At 47.2% G+C, this 20,897-nt stretch overlaps 1 protein-coding gene across 3 annotated transcripts in view; it reads right to left on the minus strand.

The window, feature by feature from the left end:
* ZNF236 (zinc finger protein 236) overlaps positions 1-20,897 on the minus strand; it is a 235,408-nt gene that overhangs the window by 72,061 nt on the left and 142,450 nt on the right. For all 3 annotated transcript variants that reach the window (XM_073566497.1, XM_073566490.1, XM_073566480.1), the window contains exons 26-27: positions 11,579-11,758; positions 7,559-7,717 (exon numbers count right to left, since the gene is read on the minus strand). In XM_073566497.1, the coding sequence (XP_073422598.1) occupies positions 7,559-7,717; positions 11,579-11,758 (339 nt within the window). The remainder of the gene's footprint in view (positions 1-7,558; positions 7,718-11,578; positions 11,759-20,897) is intronic.

Consider the following 20,897-nt stretch of genomic DNA (forward strand, 5'->3'; position numbering starts at 1 on the left):
TATTCCAGTTGCAAATCTTTATTCAGTACATAGTGAAATGTGCTGAGAGCAATAACACATAAAAATGATCAAAACTCAAAACTAATAGCTCATGGAGGTCTGGATTTGAAATGCTACTCAAAATCAAAGTGGAAAATCAAATTTAAAGCGAACCTGTCAGCAGTTCTGGTCGATATAAGATACAGCCACCATCTTTCAGGGCTTATCTACAGCATACTATAATGCTTATGAACAAAGGAGAAAAAAAGAGTATATGTGTGTAAAATACAAAATGTTATTAACATCAGATCAGAAAATGTTTTAATATCAATAAAGTGCATACGCTAACAGAAGTAAAAGATACACAAGGATAGACATGAGGGACAAGACCCCAGTGTCCCTTGCCGGCTGGGATCCAAACCCAGTGTCTATTGCCAGCTGTTTTTACTGGTAAGCGCTGCCCCTACATGTTAACAGTGTTATGTAGTGATTTTCACCTTCACGTCTGATATTGGTATTATATGGAGCAGCTCTCTGCCTATGTATTCACTGGCACAGCCGGCAAGGCACACTGGGGTCTTTTCCCTCATGTCTATCCTTGTGTATCTTTTACTTCTGTCAGCGTATGCACTTTATTGATATTAAAACATTTTCTGATATGATGTTAATAAAATTTTGTATTTTACACACATATATATATACTCCTTTTCTCTCCTTTGTTCATATGTTCTATGGAGTTGGTGTTTTTCCCAGGTTTTGGGTTTTCTTGCACTATTTAGTGCTATAGCCTCTGTGACTGTCATGCTACCTGGTATTGCTATTAGCATTCTATAATGCTGTAGATAAGCCCCCGATCCAACCTGCAAGATAAGAAAAATAAGTTTTATTATACTCACCCGGGGGGGCCGTCTGGTCCTATGGGTGTCGCAGGTCCGGGTCTGGCGCCTCCCATCTTCTTGCGATGCCACCCTCCTGCTTGCTTCATCGCTTCCGGCATCGCACTTCTGCGCGGGCGAACTTATCTGCCCTGTTGAGGGCAGACCAAAGTACTGCGCAGGCGCTGGGAAAGGTCAAAGAGGCTCAGCGCCTGCGCACTTTACTCTGCCCTCAACAGGGCAGATAAGTACGTGCAATACGGGGAGCGATGAAGCAACAGGAGGGCGGCATGGCACGAAGATGGGAGGCGCCAGACCTGTGACACCCATCGGACCGGACCGCCCCCCGGGTGAGTATAATAAAACGTACTTTTATTATCTTGCAGGTCAGATCGGGGGCTTATCTACAGCATTATAGAATGCTGTAGATAAGCCTTGAAAGGCGTATCTTATATCGGCCAAAACTGCTCACAGGTTCCCTTTAAGGCTGATCTAACTTCAGTGGAAATGAGTCATGAAAAGGAAATGATGCTCAGTAGTGTGTGTGGCTCCCATAAAGTAAATGTCCTCCTTTTAGGGAGGAAATCAATAAAAGACACTGGAGAGATTACTAAGTATACTATGAAAACTTTTGGTTTAGCTTTGCTAAAAACGTATTGTACATGCCAGGCATTTCTTATTTATTTTCAGACACTTTTGCCAAATTTGATACTAAATGTAGGGCTTTGAGGCCATGACACGTGGCCAAATTTAGTGCATATTATTGTGGAAAAGTAAGTGACCCCACTGTTTCATGTGATTGATGAGATGGTAAGTTAAACATTCCTATACATCAACGTAATAAAAAAACATGGATTTTTGTGATAACTCCCTGTAAAATCCTTTTCTCCGAGACGCTCATTGGGGGACACAGATACTGTGGGTGTATGCTTCTGCCGCTAGGAGCCTGACACTAAGTGAAAAAAAAAAAGAAGTTAGCTCCTCCTCCATCGTTCGTATACACCCTCGCCCCTATTGTGGGCGAAACTCAGTTTGGTGCCAAAGCAGTAGGAGGACAACAAAATATTAATACAGGTACAACATGACCAGAAAAGGACCACCCTTATAGCACATAAATAAATGCGTATTAACTAAACAAAAACAGCCAACTGGCTAATAGGGTGGGTGCTGTGTCCCCCAATGAGCATCTCGGAGAAAAGGATTTTACGGTGAGTTATCACAAAAATCCATGTTTCTCCTTCGCATCATTGGGGGACACAGATACTGTGGGACGTCCTAAAGTAATCCCTGGGTGGGAGATTGACTCACCGATCCAAGCTACATGCACCTCTTGTTTAAAAGGTGCGCCACCGCTGCTTGGAGAATCCTTCTACCCAGGCTCGCATCCGCCGAGGCCTGTGCATGGATATTATAATGTTTGGCAAATGTGTGCAGGCTGGACCATGTTGCTGCCTTGCAAACCTGTTCTGTTCAAGCCTGGTGCCGAAGCGCCCAAGAGGCACCCACTGCCCGGGTAGAGTGTGCTCTGATCTCTGCTGGAATCGGCGTGCCTCTAATGCGGTAGGACTCCTGAATAGTCAAACGAATCCATATGGCTATGGTCGATTTTGAGGAAGCGAGTCCCTTCCTGCGCTCTTAGGGGAGCACGAACAGCGTGTCCATCTGACGAAAGGGTGCCGTCCGCGACACGTACCTCCAGAGGGCTCTTACTAGGTCTAACGTGTGAAGAGCCTTTTCCACACGGTGCACCGGTGCTGGACAAAATGAAGGCAAAACAACATGTTCATTAATGTGACAAGAGGACACTACTTTCGGCAGAAAAGGAGGGGCTGGTCTGAGCACCACCTTATCCTTATGGAAAGTGAGGAACGGAGCTCGACAGGATAGGGCCGCCAGCTCTGAAGTCCGCCTGATGGAAGTGATGGCCACTGGGAACACCACTTTCCAGGAAAGGTAGCTCAAAGAGATATCCTGAAGCGGTTCAAAAGGAGCTTCCTGCAGAATACTTAGGACCATGTTAAGGTCCCAGGCATCCATAAGCGCTTTATAGGGAGGTACCAAGTGGGAGACTCCCTGAATGAAAAAGTCTTCACCTGAAAATTGGTAGCAATTCTGCGCTGGAACAGGACGGATAGGGACGATATCTGTCTCCTGAAGGAACCTGGGGCAAAGCCCGAGTCTAATGCTCTATTGACTGAGCCCGACTGGAGAAAAGCCAAGATGTTGGGGATCGAGAATCTCAGCGGAGAAACACCTCGGCCTCGATAACAAGCAAAGAACACCTTCCAGGTGTGGTGGTAAATTTGAGCTGAAGCAGGCTTCAAGGAACGTCGGCGAGCAGCTGCATTAGATCTGCATCCCACGCTCGACGGGGCCAGCAGAATCGCCGCCACCCCTTCCGTCTTGACCTTTTTGATGACTCTCGGAAGTAGTGGCAGTGGGGGAAATAGATATGAGAGGCGAAACTGGTTCCATGGCAGAACCAACACGTCCACCGCAAATGCCTGTGGGTCCCTGGCCTGAGCGACATATGCGGGCACCTTGGCATTCACTCTGGAAGCCATCAGGTCCACATCCGGAGCTCCCCACAGACAAAATCTGACAAATCTGCTGAAAAACTTCAGGATGTAGAGACCACTCTCCGGATGCAAGACCCTGCCGGCTGAGAAAGTCTGCCGCCCAATTTTTCACGCCCCGGAATGTGGACAGCCGAAATCACCGAGTGGTTTGCTTCGGCCCACTGAAGAACGAGCCCCACCTCGTGCATGGTTGCTCTGCTGCGGGTGCCCCCTTGATGATTTATGTAAGCCACCGCCGTGGCGTTGTCCGATTGAATCCGGACGGGCGGCCTGCTAGAAAGTGATGAGACTTCTGCAGAGCCAGCCGAATAGCTCGTATCTCCAATAAGTTTATCGGGAGGCGTGCCTGCTGTGGCGACCACCGTTCCTGGGTTGTGTGGTGGCGAAACACCGCTCCCCCACCGAGGAGACTGATGTCGGTTGTCATTACCAGCCAATGATCTGGAGGGAAAGGTTTCCCCTGGGCCAGAGAGGAACTGGCTATCCTCCATCCGAGCGACTGCCTGACTTAAGAGGACAGCCGGCACCGCCGATCGAGCGTGAAAGGATTCTTGTCCCAGGCTGACAAGAGGGCGTGCTGCGGGGGCGAAGGTGGAACTGGGCGACAGGTATCGCTTCCATTGCTGCCACCATTTTCCTTAGAATCCTCATCCCGGCTCGGATGGTATGAGGGACTGGTTGGCAAAGTGTCCGGACTCCCTGCCGGAGAGCTAGCACCTTTTCCTGAGGGAGAATTACCAACCCTCGGCAAGTGTCGAAGATCATTCCTAGGAAGGAGATCCTCTGAGCTGGCACAAGGGATGACTTCTTTGCATTGCCAACCATCCTAAGCAGGCAAGAGTATCTAGCGTGATGTTGAGCTTTTCCTCGCATGCCCGTATTGACGGGCCCTTGACCAAGAGGTCGTCCAGATAAGGCAAGACGACTATGCCTCGAGAATGCGGTGTGGCCATGACAACTGCCATAACCTTTGTGAACACTCTGGGAACCGTGGCTAGCCCGAAGGGTAGCGCTACGAAATGTTAATCGCCGATGGTGAAGCGTAGAAACCTCTGATGAGGAGGAAAAATGGGAATATGCAGATATGCGTCCTGGATGCCTATTGAGGTCAAGTATTCTCACTGCTCCATGGCCGATATGACTGAATGGAGAGACTCCATCCGGAAATGTCTGATCCTGATGAATTTGTTCAGAAGCTTCAAGTCCAAAACAGGCCTGACAGACCAGTCCTTTTTGGGAACCGCAAAAAAGGTTGGAATAGAACCCCTGAGCTCTTTCGTGTTCCGGCACTGGAACAATGACTCTGTTGTGCTGGAGCGATTTGATGGCTCCCAATAGAGACCTTGCCTGGGTATCCACCCTGGGAAGCCGGGAAAGAAAAAACCGTCTTGGAGGATATCTGACAAATCCTATCTTGTAACCTGGGGCCACCAATTCTTTTCCCCGTGCGTCGTGAGCGACACTGACCCAGACGTGGTGAAACCAGAGTAGGCGGCCGCCGACCTTGCCGGTGTCGTCTGGTAAAGGCCTCGAGTCATTTGGCCGACGATCTTTGGGATCTGGATCCCCTCGATCTGGGCTGAGGAATTGGCCGCTGTAGTCCACCCGGGGTTGTAAAAGGCCCGAAATGTGCCTGAAAACGGGTGACGAGGGTGACGAAAAAGCGTTTTGACCTTTTGTTGAGGGAGAAACCCGCTCTTTCCTCCTGTTGAGTCGGAGATAAGTTGATCCAACTTCTCCCCCAATAGGTGGCCGCACTGATAAGGCAGGGAAGTCAAGGACTTCTTAGAAGTAGAATCGGCTCGCCATGTCCTTCACCTTAAGGCTCTTCTGATAGAAATTGCATTAGGGGCAGCAAGTGCCGAGCAATTGTCTGCATCCAAAGACGCATTGATTACATAGTCTCCGGCCATCGCCATCTGACCTGTGACCTCCGAAATCTCTGCAGGTAGATCCTGCTCCTGCGTGACCTTGTTTAATGCTTCTGACCATGATATCATAGCCTTGGCTACCCAAGTTGCTGTGAAAGAGGGAGCGAGCGCTGACCCTGACGCCTCATATACTGAGCGAGCTAAGCGCTCTATAAGGCGATCCGTGGGATCCTTAATTGAGGAAACACTAGGGATAGCAGGGTCTTAGTGGCTAGGCGCGAAACCGGAGGATCCACCATCGGGGATTCCATTCATTTTTAACGGAGGTTCGGAGCAAACGGATACCTTGTTTCGAGTGACGCTGGAGTATCCAGGTCAAGGGGCTCGTCTGAGTCGCAATCTGAGGTCTGCTTGCTATCAACCACTGGTGACGGGGAGCGAGAAGCAGAACTTACAGATACCAAGGCGCCGGATGGACTGGGCGACACCGTGTGGATTCGTTTCCCTCGGGTCTGCCTGGAGCGAGAGCGGCCCCTGCAGGCCGGAAGCTCTTGTGAGGTGGAGGTCCAATCTAAGGCCGGCGAGCCACTGTCCCTGCCCCCACCCGAGGCCTGAAGGGACTCAATTGCATGAACTGAGACAATGATAGGGCCCACTCTGGGGGGCTTGGCACATTGGTCGCGGTCGCAGTGGAGGACGGACACTGAGGTTCTGTTAGGCGTCGGGTTCCGGGTGCTACACAGCCGGAATCCCGAGCCTTGTCCTCTGCGGTCTGCCCACACCAGCATTGTGGGTTCGGTCGCAGGGGAGGGCTCCTGGGCACGTTCAGAGTCAAAGGTTTCACATAATTTTTTACTGTGCGCTCGTGGAAAACTGGCCCCACAGGAAATGCTTGCGGCATAAAGGAACGTGTGCGATTTCCCTTTTCCGGTCATATTGCTGCCAGGCTCAATAACCCCCTCTGTTTTCTATAAGAGGGTTGAGGGAATGGAGGAGGAGGAAACAAACCCCTTTTTATCGCACGTAGCGCGGCTCCAGGGTCGGGGTCGCACCTACCCTGATCCTGTGTCCCCACGTGCTCCTGCCGCTGCCTCTGCGCTGCGCTCCTTTCTCCCCTGAGTAGGCCGAGACGTCCTCTCCCGGTCGCGGCCTACCTTGTAATGAGACCGGGGGCTCAATTTGATCGCGTCCGCCCTAGCCACGGGGGGTGGCGCCGGAAATGACATCACGCCGGGGCTGGGACTTCCACCAGCGGCTTAGTCACGACTGAAGCCGCGGGCTAAATTTCTACCCCTGCCCGCCCACCCACTGGCGGCCCCGCAACCATGGCGATCCCGCCGGCCCTTCTCTGAGCCGCTCCATGGACCGACATCCGCGCTGGCGGCCCCCGCCTGGGGGGGAAGGAGGGAGGAAAGGAAATGCTGTGCACCAGGTGAGCACAACCTTCCGCCTGGAGCCTTCTCAATGAAGCTCCCGGAATGCTGCCGCAGGGCCCTCCCCAGTCCTCCATACCTACGATAACCTCCGCTACAGATCCAGCGCACCAGGTAGAGGGGATGGGGTAATTTTCTGGACAGTGCAGGCACCCTAGCTCCGTCCCCCCTGCAGGGGCGAGGAGAGGGACCATCCGCCGCCATGCAGCACCGCCGTCTAGCGTTGGTGGAGCAGTGAGGGCCGCACAGACTAGTCTTGTGCCTCTGTGCAAGCCCATGGTTTCAATACCTAGGGGAGGACAGGGCTAAGTCCGGCATTATGTCCCACGTCGCGGGAGAGGATACGTGGAGGGATATTCGCATGTGCTCGCCCGTTGATGGTTTGGGGAAATCGGATCCTTTCAATAGGATGCGTTACCCCTGTCTTATCTTCATAAAATAAAAAAGAAAAATAGAAGTCTGGGGAAAAAGACCCAGATATGTCCCACAGTGCGGGAAAGGATACGCGGAGACTATACTCAATGCGTGCTCGCCCGTTGATGGTTTGGGGAGATCGGACCCTTTCAATAGAATCCGTCGCCCCTGTCTCATCTTCATGGGGAAAAGAAAAGATAGTCTGGAGACATCCAGACGTGTGTGCCTCCAAAGGACACTAAGCAAAAAACTGAGTTCCGCCCTCGTCCGAGGGTGTATACGACGGACGAGGAGCTAACCTCTTTTTTTTTCACTTAGTGTCAGCCTCCTAGCGGCAGAAGCATACACCCACAGTATCTGTGTCCCCCAATGAGGCAAAGGAGAAAGGCTTAATCGCTTTGCAATACCTGAAGTGGTAGTTAGCGTAGTGGTCTGTGATAAAATGTGATCATTGTTTAATGACAGGGATGTTTCTGGAGTCTGACTGGTAATTGCAGGTGTATTCAGTCTCATGTTTCCATTCAGCTCATTGTCTCCTGGAGGTCCCAGCTGCATTATATCTTGTCCTACAAAACAAAGTAGTCAGAATCAGAGGTTTGCAAAAAAAAAAAATAAAAAAAAATAATAAAAAAAAAAAAAATATATATATATATATATATATATATATATATATATATATATATATATATATATAGTAGCGCTGTTATTCAAGTAGGGGATACTCGCTTAGCCGCCACAAAACCAGATGCGGCACGGGTTTTCCCGTAAACATAGTCCATGCGGTTTATTAGGCATCATAAACCCACAGCAGCAACATAAAGTTCACTTAATCAGCATAGCGACCATGACAGAGTTCAGCTCTGTAATCCCTGTGGTCACACAGGTTATGCATACACAGGCTCTTCAGCCTCAGTTATCTCACCCACGTCAGGGTTTCCGCATGATTCCTTCACCATGCTGCAGACGTCCATTCCCTCCAGGGAATCATCAGGCACGTGCAGCCATTCAACACAGCGTTCCTTGCTGTCAGGAAGACAGCCCCCATCTCTCCCAAACGGGGCCTTCCAAGACGGACCAACCAGGTCCCTGCATTCACTCCATGTGACTTACCCTGGCCACCTTATATGGTCCGTATCCACGCCCACCAGGTCACATGACTATGACCTCATCACAGGTCCTTGAACCATTCTTACACACTTTATACTAGCGTTCTTAAAACACATCCCCTGGGTGGGTTTGTAGGTAACTAGTCCCTGACACATTGAAACCGCACCTCAGCAGTATCACTGCTGATCAACACACACATATGTCTCCATCTCAAGGCCACCCACCTTGAGATACATAACGGTCATTCAGCTTAAGACACATTACAATTATATAGGACACTGGAAATGCTTATACTCTCGCCCTGGGACATCCACACAGCGCCCCCTAGCGGACTCAGTGGTCACTACACCACTATATATATATATATATATATATATATATATATATATATATATTTATTTATTATAATTTGATATGACTTTCTTTTTCCATATTATGATCTTCATTATAAATGAAAAATGAGTAAATCTTGTAATTTTCACACTGGCCACTGTTTTTTTTTTTAGTTTTTTTTTAGACTCATACTTGCTGTCCTTTCAGGAAGAGTTTGCAGCAAGGTTCCACATCATCAGAGGCAGGGTTACATTGTTAGTTTATTGTGACTAATGTACATGTGTTGTTTCCTGAAACAGTTAAGAGTCTAAAAAAAAGCCCCAGTGGCCATTATGAAGATTACAAGATTTCTATTTTCACTTTTAGTACAGTTTTGATATGTAAAAAAAGAAAATTATATTTAAAACTTGATTGAAACAATAGGTCCTTTTTGGATGATAGCTTTCAAGCATTAATAAAAATTGAGGAAACATCATATCAAAAGAAAGAGAGGGTATGACATGCTAGACCACTAAATTTGGCAGCATCTGATAAGCAGTATATGAATGCAGAACTTCATGATAAAAAACTTATTTCAGCTTTAGTTTACACAAGTGCTTCAATGTTTACTTCCTCATCACGTAAATTTAGATTCATGGCAGGCTAACATGAGCGTATTCCACGGTTCGTATACTGCTGACATGCCCGATCTGACAATGTGTCCCCTAACCCGAACTTACAGACTTATAGGTGTCTATGAGGTTGTAAATTTAAATTTTGTTTTTCTGCTTTCAAAAAATTCAAAATTTAAAAAGTTCAGAGCTGCATTAGGGCTTGTTTTAGCATGGTAAGCTGTAGATTTTATTGACATTGCTTTTTATTAAATTTTTGGGGGAAGGCAAGATGAAAGACAAATGGCAATTCAATTTTTTAATACAGTTTATCCTTTGGGAAAGTAACTTTACATTTTCAAAAACAAGACTTTTAGGTATGCATATTTTTTTGCTTCAGAATGGTAAAAGTAGGGAACCAGGAAGGTTATCTCCGATGGCTGTTGGTAGAGGCAGGTGTGGGCTGTATATCACAGCCCTCACCTGTAGTGTATAGAGAAGCACTGAGCCCGTCTATACACCTGCACCTGATGAGTGCCATACAGGTACACTATATATAGAGAACATATGAAGGGGGCATTTATGGGTGCAGGTATTATGCATTACTGCATTGGATAACCACAGTTTTTCAATAGTTTTTGGCCACCTACGGTACTTTCCTTTTTACCAGCTATTTACCTGTGATTACCATATGGTAAAAAACAATGATAAAGTGTATATCTGTATGTTCAAGCTTGTATTCAGTTTTTCTGCTCTTTACACTTGTCTGAACATGGAACCAAAGCCTAATTGTGGTAAAACCGAACCAGGCATGATTGTATAAACCCCAGAAAGGCACTGCCAATATTATGGCACATCCTATTATTATTGGATGAGAGCAGCGGACAGGGACCTGGTCAGGACCGCTTATTATCCAATTCAGATGCTTACGCGCATATATGTTTTCTGGCAGATTATTCAGATCTTATTCAGATCAGTCATTTACACAGATAAATTTGATCAATATTGGTCTGATTTGACTGATATTAGTCAGATAGCTGTACTTGCAAAAGCAATTGTTCGGACGTTTTCCGTAAGTTCACTGTATGTAACCTTTAGACTTCGTCAAGTGACAAATGTCTTCTCTCTTGGACCCGACACAGCAATGGCAGGACAGGCAGAATGGGTGGTTGAGGATGTAGTATTTAGGGAAAAACGAAAGATTCAAGTTTATATATTTGGTCCTTTTCTACCAATGCTCCTGGCAAACCAGTGTCTCAATATATGTAGCCTCTGGAACACACAGTTTCCAGCTTCCTGCCTTCCTGGGGCGGTCTGCTCCTAAAGACTGACAGTTGAGAACTGTGCTCACTCCCAGGCTGCTAGAAGAAGCAGCCGGGTTACGTCTTCAGCATGGGAACAGAGCAGGGGGACTGATGTTGTTCGGTTCTGGCAGGTTTCAGAGTGATTTAAGAAAGCTGTCAAGCATAGAGCCTGCTTGGGCCATGAGCTCCTTGACTGGGTGACCGGCCAAGCTGGGACTGCAGGGATTGGCCGGTAATCTAGGCAACTGAAAATCCATCTGTTATTGAGAACGGAGAGGATTTTGGGTAAATTGCACAATTTACTTATTTTTACATCTTTACCCATTTATGAACTTGAGACAACCCTTTAAAAAGTCAGGCAAGCATGGCTAACAATGCCAAAAAGTAACAATTTATAATAAAAAAAATGGTGGAGTCTTAACAGTGAATTCATCTCCCAACCCCACACCCAGTATATGCTACTGATTGCAACCATGTGGTTTCACCCGTGACAAACTTTTATGAAACTTGGAACAAATCATTGCACGAAGGGTTTGCTTCTATCGGAGCAAAAATGTAATGATCACATGAGATATTACCAGTTAGAAAAAGAAGTCATCGGATATCGGTCAAATGTACAATACGATCCTGATCTCTCTCTTACTGTATAAACTGATGAGGCCTCATTAGCAGAAGGTTAGGAAGACTTGCTCAGCACAATCTGTCGTCACATTCATTCTTCAATACCTGTCCTAATACCTGCTTTCAGTTCCCGTTCAAAGGACCTTAAAAAGTGATCAGCAGTGTTTCTGGCCAGAGGCCGGTGATGCTTGGCATCCTGCAGTGGCAGCATTCTTGAATGCCATTAGTTTGTTTCATGATGTAATTTGCCCTTTAGCTATTATATTAAATCCACATTCTATTATGATGATTTTTAAGTATTTTACGTAAATCTCCCAAATTGTCCAGTGCAGCTGATGGCTGAAAATCCACCATCCACTTAGTGACAAAAGCGTTCCTGACCTTTACATTGCCTTCACAACAATAACGAGCTTGTAGAGTATTCACCAGCTACATAATACAGAGACAAAAGGAAAGAAAATCTTAAACTAACCAGATATAGTGAGAGTGATCTCCTGTGGGGTCCCCGATGATGTAGTAGGAGTGGTGCCAGTTGCATGTGCCAAGACTTGACTTAAACTGGTATTATTAATTGTCAGCGTGATCTCATGTTGTCCATTAGAGGAGGATACTAGGCCTTGAGACGTCATGACCTGGGACAGGTCCTGTCCAGCTGCAAAGGAAGAAAGTATTCTGGAAAACTTATTCCCATATTGATATACATTTATAGGGTACATAAATTCAGATTTGTCTACGTCAATATCACATCTGCATGCAGAAACAGTCAATACAAACGCTGCACACAAATTACTCCACAGGGTATTGCATAGATTTTCTGGGCAATTGTGCATTTTCATTAACTTTTCAAGGCTTCTTGACTGCGAAATGAAAAAAAAAAAGGAATATCTATAGAGTTTCATGCTGCAGGTTTATTAAGAGATGGCCAACTGAGCTGAAAATCAGGACAGGGTATTGGTTTGGATCTTTTTCTTTACTAAATAGATTATGATATCATCAGAAAGACAGTGATACCTCAGGGATTTAGGGGTCAGGACAAAACAGATGAGTGATCTGATCTGGAAGCAACAAAGAATTGTTGCCAATGCAATGTAAAAAGTGGAATTTAAGAAAGAAAAATAGGGCCCGCACACCTTTACTACTAAAATAATATACAGGTGCACAAATACGCTGTGGTCAATATACAAACACATACATAGACGGTGCGTCAGCACACTGCAACTAATGCATAGATTAACGCCAATATTGCTGTAAACATTATATACATAAGGTAGTTAGCGTTTTTTGATCAAAGAGCGCCCTCCGACCATGTCAAGGTGTACCTAAATATGGATGTTCTCTAACTGCTAAATGTCCTACCTCTTCATGTGCCAAACCAGGCCTCGTCTGAATGGGGAGTGAAAAGGAAACCATGTAGCTCACAATTAAAACCTTGTATGGGAAAAATGGGTGGATAAGGGTGCTGAGCCCTGGAGGGAGCCACTCTCCTCCCACTCCCCATATGTACTACACAAAAGTACGCCACATGGTATATTTGTGCACCTGGGCATTAATACTAAAGGTTTGTGGGCCCTACTCTTTCTTTTTTGGCAATACATACTGGGGGCATTGAGGGAGTGTGGCCCAGTTTCTTTTTCTCTCCCCATTCAGATGAGGCTGGTTTGACACATAGAGAGGTAAGACATTTAGCAGTTATGGACCACCATCCATATTAAAGGTACACCTTGAGGTGGTTGGATGGCTTTTACGCTCTGACTAAAAACTCTCAAGTGCCTTACGTTTTTAGTGTTTTCAGGAATTATTGGAGATAAAGTATTCATTAATGGCAGTGTGCTGATGCATCGTGTAAGGATGAAGTGGAACAATCATGAGCTTTGTGACACTATTAATGATGAGAGAACGTGCTCAGACAAGGCGTTATATGAGCATACTCATGTGCTAATTTAGTGTCTCATGCGCGGGTGCTAACCAAGTGTCTTGGGCATGCTAGAAAAATATATTTGATTCCCCGTGGTTGTGTGTCTCATGGCTGTTCGACAGAAGCAACACATGCATGGATTGTCTGTATGTTAGATAATCCCTGCATGTGCTGCAGCTCTCTAACAGGCACGAGATATGCAGCCGCAGGGACTAAAACATATTTTTTGAGCATGCTCGGATAACACCTTATCCGAGCACATTCACTCATCAATATTAATAACATTTTAAGGTGTTATCCAAGCATGTTCGCTCATCATTAATTACTATTTAATGAGACAGCAGTACGATGTGGGCTGTACAGACCCTACATCTGCTTTAGATGTGTAAAGAAAAGAGAAATTGACAAAGTGCAGTTTTGTCTTCTGTCTTCATTTACAGAAAGAAACAAGAAAGTAATAAATTAAGGCAAAGTGAAGTTAGATTTGACTGTCTGACACTGTTCCTAGCTATTGTTAGGCCGGTTTCACACGTCAGTGTCTCCGGTACTTGTAGTGACAGTTTTGTCACGTATCGGAGACACTGACACACGTAGACCCATTCAAATGAATGGGTCTATGCAGATGTCAGCATGTTTTTAGGGACAGTGTGTCCGTGTGCACGGAGACATGTCCGTTTTAACACGGACACAAGGCCCGCAACACGTGCTGCACACGTGCACACGGAGAACAGTTCACACTGTCTTCCGTGCTCACGGATGGCCGCCGGGAAGAAGCGCTACTGTATGCCGCTGTTCCCGGCGGCTGGTGCTGAACGCGGATGTCATTCTTCTCTCCTGCTCAGCCGGCAACAGCAAGCAGGAGAGAAGAATGAAAGCCCGACGTGGGGTCCCCCTCAGTTTATGAACCAACCAGACGAAACTTACAGCTGGGGGATGCAACCCTCAGCTGTTAGCTTCAGCAAGGTTGGTTCTCAAGAACAGAGGGGTCCCCAAGCTGTTTTTTTTAATTATTTAAATAAATAACTTAAAAAAACAGCGTGGGGTCCCCCCTGTTTCTGACAACCAACCTGACTAAAGCTGACAGCTGAGGGCTGATATTCTCAGGCTGGTAAGGAGCCATTGATCTTGGCCCCCACAGCCTAAAAACAGCAGCCCCCAGTTGCCCAGAAAAGGCGCATCTTTTAGATGCGCATATTCTGGAGCTTTGCCCATTTCTTCCCACTTGCCCTATAGTGTGGCAAGTGGGGTAATAAGGGGTTAATGTCACCTTTCTATTGTAAGATGACATTAAGCCCAGATTAGTAATGGAGAGGTGTCACTAAGACACCTATCCATTACTAATCCTGTAGTAAATAAAGGGTTAAGTAAACACACACAATAAGAATAAAGTATTTTAATGAAAGAAGACAACACACACATTTTTTAAATCTTGATTACACTGCTAATTCCTTTGCGAAGCCCTCGTTCTCCTGGAAAAAAAGGTGAAAATAATAAAGCAACAATATACATTACCTGTTCGGCGCTCAGTCACGTCCCACGGCGTAAATCCATCTTGGGGGTTAATACGTTTACAGCCAGAGCGCTGCTAACACAGCTGCTCCCAACTGTAAACGACTGTAGAATGAATGGAAGTAGAGCACAGATGCAGTGATGAGAGGTGACATCACCGCTAGTTACGGTACTCAGCATGCAGCGGCTGCTTCCATTCATTCTACAGTCGTGAGCGGTTGTGTTAGCAGCGCTCCATCTGTAAACTGATTAACCCCCCAAGATGGATTTACGCCGTGGGACGTGACTGAGCGCCGGACAGGTAATGTATATTGTTGCTATATTAATTTAAACTTTTTGAGTTAGATGGCGTCGCAAAGGAATTAGCATTGTAATGAAGATGTGTGAGTTGTCTTCTTTCATTAAAACAGGGATTTTTGTGGTACTTACCGTAAAATCCTTTTCTCCAAGACGCTCATTGGGGGGACACATGACTGTGGGTATATGCTACTGCCGCCAGGAGGCTGAAACTAAGTGGATGACAAAAAGGATAGCTCCTCCTCCGCAGTATACACCCTCGCCCCGATTGCAGGCGAAACCAGTTTGGTGCAAAAGCAGTAGGAGATCAAAGAAAAGACAAAATCAACCTTAATGCAGGTAACAAAATGTCTAGAAAACCCACCTACTATCAAAAATATATATTAGTAAACAAAAAAAGAGTCAATTGGCTAACAGGGTGGGTGCTGTGTCCGCCAATGAGCGTCTCGGAGAAAAGGATTTTATGGTGAGTACCACAAAAATCCCTGTTTCTCCTTCACCTCATTGGAGGACACAGGATTGTGGGACATCCTAAAGCAGTCCCTTGGTGGGAAGTCGACTCACCGGTCCAAGCTATACACACCTCCTGTCTGAAGGTGCGTCACTGCTGCCTGGAGAATCCTTCTACCCAGACTCACTTCCGCTGAAGCCTGAGTATGGATATTGTAGTGCTTGGAGAATGTGTGCACACTAGACCAGGTTGCTGCCTTGCAGACCTGTTCCGCCGATGCCTGGTGCCAAAGAGCCCAAGAGGCGCCCACCGCCCGAGTGGAGTGTGCTCTGATTCCTGCTGGAACAGGTGCGCCTCTGATGCGGTAAGACTCCTGAATAGTCAAACGAATCCACCTGGCTATGGTCGACCTTGAGGCAGCGAGTCCCTTCCTGTGACCCTTGGGGAGCAAGAACAGTGTGTCTGTCTGACGAAAGGATGCTGTCTGTGACACATACCTCCTGAGAGCTCTCACCAGGTCCAACGTATGAAGAGCCTTTTCCACTCGGTGTACCGGTGCTGGACAAAAAGAGCAAGACAATATCCTCACTAATATGAAACTAGGAATCGACCTTCGGCAGAAAGGGAGGAGCTGGCCTGAGAACCACCTAATCCCTGTGGAAAATCAGAAACGGGGCTTGACAGGATAGAGCTGCTGGCTCTGAGACCCGCCTGATTGACGTTATAGCTACGAGGAACACCACCTTCCCAGGAAAGGCATGTAAAAAAAAAAAACATCCTGTAGTGGCTCAAATGGAGCTTCCTGCAGAACGCATAGGACAAGGTTTAGGTCCCAGGCGTCCATAGGGGCCCTATAGGAAGGTACCAAGTGGGAAACCCCCTGGATGAAGGTCTTTACCTTCAGATTGGTAGCAATTCTGCGCTGTAACAGGACGGAAAAGGCCGATATCTGTCTCCTGAGGGAACTTGGCGCTAAACCTGAGTCTAGGCCAGACTGGAGAAAAGCTAAAATGTTGGGAATAGAGAATCTCAATGGCGAACAACCGCGGTCCCTACACCATGTGAAGAAAGTCTTCCAGGTGTGGTGGTAAATACGTGCTAAGATGGGCTTTCGGGCGCTAACCATTGTAGCAACCACATTGCGGTCAAACCCAGCCTGGGTCAGAATCCAAGACTCAACGGCCAAACCATCAGACACTGGGCCCCGGAGTTCGGGTGGTAGATCGGGCCCTGGGAAAGCAGGTCTGGGCGCTCTGGCAGCCGCCAGGGGACGTCGGCGAGTAGCTGCACTAGGTCTGCGTACCACGCCCGACGAGGCCAATCTGGGGCAAGCAGAATTACTGGAACCCCCTCTGCCTTGACCTTCCTGATGCCCCTCGGAAGTAGTGGCAGCGGGGGAAATAGTTACAGAAGGCGAAACTGGTTCCATGGCAGAACCAACGCATCCATGGCGATTGCCTGTGGGTCCCGAGACCGAGCGAAAATGTGGGCACTTAGGCGTTCACTCTGGAGGCCATCAGGTCCACATCCGGAGTTTACCAGCATTGGCAAATCTGATGGAAAACCTCAGGGTGGAGTGACCATTCCCCGGACGCAAGACTCTGCCAGCTGAGGAAGTCTGCCACAAAGTTCTCTACAAATGTGACTGATAAATAAGAAAAAAGAGTGGACGGCACCGCTGTTACCATGACTGGACTAATGGTGTGCGGCAGGCAGAAAACCAACAGCTTGGGCTCCCGGGTGCTTGACCTTGTAGTATTCAAGTCTTGGAATCCAGGAGAGAAAGTGGTCGCACTCAACGGAAGGTGAAGAATCTGTTTATTGACATATCTGGTTACATGTCACAGTCGGGGGAGTGGTAGCACGAGTGCATGAAGGCTGACAACGGCCGTTTCGCGCTATTGCAGCGCTTCTACGGGTCAAAGCATAGGAGGAAATGACGGAATCATATGCACATCGCATCTTCACATCATTCAACCTATCACAGCTGCTGTCTAATTGACAAGTGAATTTAAAAAACTGAACTGGTGTAAAAAGACTATAAAACTAATATTCAATTAACCGCCATTAAGCGGACAAAAATTCATCATGCAGAGAGATAAATCAATACAATGGCAAAAATTAAATCATTGTTTCATATATAGTGGACTTATTGTCTCATTATTAGATATTTTTTTATGTATTTTTTTTTATATATATATGTAGTATTTTGTGTATTGATTCACATATTTTACATGTTATTATATACTACATCTGTGTGGATAGAAATACCTATCAATAATTGCTACGCATGTGTTTAAATTACCTCCTACTGAAAATGTTCATAGATACTACCACTTCTTAAACATACACAACACATTCATTACTGTTGACATCGCTGATTATTTAAATAAACATGCTTATAATACTTTTCCAAGTCAATTTACATCAAAAAACATGTCCTTACTTCTGTCTTCTAGTCCACCTACTCCCGATAGCAAAATATATGCTTAAAGACTAGGAATAATATGTCTATCTTGTGTATGGAATTTGATCACCGAAAGAGGCTTTTCAAAAAAACCTATAATACAGACATGACTAAATGCATATGGTCTAACGAACCACCATATAATTTCATCTAACTATGACCAATAATTCAATGTCTATGTTCTATAAGCCAACCTATAAATTTTCAACAACTGATGTACGACTATACTATAGATTAATTTACTCCATACTGGTATCTCCAAAAAATGTCATAAAAAAATGGCCATATCTACAGTACATATCTTCCGCAGAAGGGAGGAACTCCTTGTCCACCATCTGAGTGTCTGTTTGACCTGAGCGGACAGCCGACACCGGCGGTCAAGAGAGAATGGGTTCTTGTCCCAAGCCGGCAAGAGGGCGTGCTGCAAGGGACGAAGATAAAGTTGGGCAAATGGAAGTGACTCTATTGCTGCCACCATTCTCCCTAAGACCTTCATGCAAAACCGGATGGTACGTGAGACGGGCTGGCGAAGTGCCCGGACCCCTGCCGGAGGACTAGGGCATTGTCCAGAGGGAGAATCACCAACCCCCACAAGGTGTCGAAGAACATCCCTAGAAAGGCAATCTTCTGAGCTGGAACAGGGGATGACCTTTTCAAATTCACCAGCCACCATTATCGGCGAACAGTATCCAGCGTGATGTTGATGCTTCCCTCGCAAGCCCGAAAAGATGGGCCCTTGATCAGGAGGTCGTCCAGATATGGCAAGATGACTATGCCCCGGGAATGTAGAATGGACCTGACCGCCGCCATGACCTTTGTGAATACTCTGGGGGCGGTGGCTAGGCCGAAGGGTAAGGCTGTGAACTGGTAATGTAGGTCGCTGATGGTGAACCTTAAGAACCTTTGATGTGACGGAAAGATGGAGATGTGAATGTAGGCGTCTTGGATGTCGATAGAGGCCAAATAGTCACCCCCTTTTCCATGGCAGATATGACCGAGCGAAGAGACTCCATCTGGAAATGCCTGACCTTGACAAATTTGTACAGCAGTTTCAGGTCCAGAATTGGCCTTACAGTCCCATTGTTCTTGGGGACAAGCAGCAGGTTGGACCAGAAACCCTGAAATTTCTCGTTTTCCGGTATAGGGATAATAACTCCGCTGCGTCGGAGAATTTTGATGGCTTTGAACAGGGAGTGTGCACGGGTTTCCGATCTGGGATGGCGAGATAGAAAAAATCGTCTTGGGAGTGGCTGAAAAATTTGATCTTGTACTCGAGGACGCCAGCTCTCTTACCCACGCATCGTTAACGACGGGTGAGCCAGACGTGGTGAAACCAGAGGAGGCGACCGCCTACACTGCTGGTGTCAACCGGAGAATGCCTCCAGTCATTTGGCTGAAAATCTGTGGGACCTAGATCCCCTTGATTTTGACTGGTGAGAGCGTGTCTTTCCCAACGGGATGGTCCTGTATGAGACCTGACGATCTCTGTCCTGATTAGGCCGACCTGCACTTACCTCAGTCCTGTGCCCCCAAGCGTCTGCAAATGCAGCAGAAAAAGTCTGTGCCAATTCTAATTTCAAAACATTGCGCCCCGGCGAGTGGGCGGGTTTGACGGAAGTAGTCGCTGGAGGCGGAACATCCGGCCGCGGCCTAGCAATATTCGAAGCCGGGGGCTAAATTTCCGACGCCCGCCCCATGACCCGGGGGCGGGCCCGCCGGAAGCAGATGCGTCGATGGGGGCGGGACTTCCGCCCGAAGCCTACCACTGGCTGAAGCCGGGGACTAAATTTTTGGTGCTCACCCGGAGACACGGGGGGCGCGCCGGAAGCACAGGCCCAGCCAGGGGAGTAAGGATCCGGTGTTATCGGATGATACAGATGGCGGTGCACGTGCCTGCGGCATCTTGCGGCGGAAGCTGTGGCCAGAACGTGGGACACCAGACCTTAGTATGGGCCGGACTGTCACGGGGAACGCTCTACAGGAGCCCTCCCAGCCCACCCTCCTTCCGTGCCTCTTGCAGTGACCACTGGATGGAGCGCTTTGGCTGACCAGCTTCAGGTTAGAGGGGAGGGGGGCTACATAAAGAACGGAGAAGGCACCCTAACTCCATCTTTCCCTCCAAGGGATGAGGAGAGGGACCGTCCGCCACCTTCCATCACTGCAGTCTAGCATTGGTGATGCAGTGGGGGCCGCACAGACTGTACCTAGGCCTCTGTACAGCCTAGGGTTTCAATACCTTAGGGTGGTCAGGGCTGAGTCCGGCATCTTGTCCCATGTTGCGGGAGAGGATACATGGAGGCGACATTCCATGTGCTCGCCCGTTTTTGGTTTGGGGAGATTGGACCCTTTCAATTGGGTCTGTCGCCCCGTCTTATCTTCATGGAAAAAGAAAAAAGTGAAGAGAGTCTGGAAAAAGACCAGATGTGTGCCTCCTAGGACACTAAGCATGAACTGGTTTCGCCTGCAATCGGGGAAAGGGTGTATACTGCGGAGGAGGAGCTAACCTTTTTTTCATTCACTTAGTGTCAGCCTCCTGGCGGCAGTAGCATACACCCACAGTCATGTATCCCCCCGTGAGGTGAAGGAGAAATACTTTACTCTTATTGTGTGTTTATTTAACCCTTTATTTACTATAGCATTAGTAATGGATAGGTGTCTTATTGACGCCTCTCTATTACTAATCCGGGCTTAATGTCAATTTATAATAGCAAGGTGACATTAACCCCTTATTACCCCACTTGCCACCACTACAGGGCAAGTGGGAAGAACCTAGCAAAGCTCCAGAATAGGCGCATCTAATAGATGTGCCTTTTCTGGGCAGCTGGGGGCTGCTGTTTTTAGGCTGTGGGGGCCAAGATCAATGGCCCCTTACCAGCCTGAGAATATCAGCCCTCAACTGTCAGCTTTAGTCAGGTTGTTTGTCAAAAATAGGGGGGACCCCGCGCCTTTTTTAAAATTATTTATTCAAATAATATAAAAAACAGCATGGGGACCCCTCTATTCTTGAGAACCAACCTTGATGAAGCTGACAGCTGAGGGCTGCAGCCCCCAGCTGTAAATTTCGTCTGGTTGGTTCACAAATAGAGGGGGACCTCACGTCGGGTTTTCATTCTCTCTCTCCTGCTTGCTGTTGCCGGCTGAGCAGGAGAGAA

This window comes from Dendrobates tinctorius, unplaced genomic scaffold, assembly GCF_039654945.1.
Source record: "Dendrobates tinctorius isolate UK_male_01 unplaced genomic scaffold, ASM3965494v1 ptg000004l, whole genome shotgun sequence".
NCBI classification, from domain to species: Eukaryota; Metazoa; Chordata; class Amphibia; order Anura; family Dendrobatidae; genus Dendrobates; species Dendrobates tinctorius.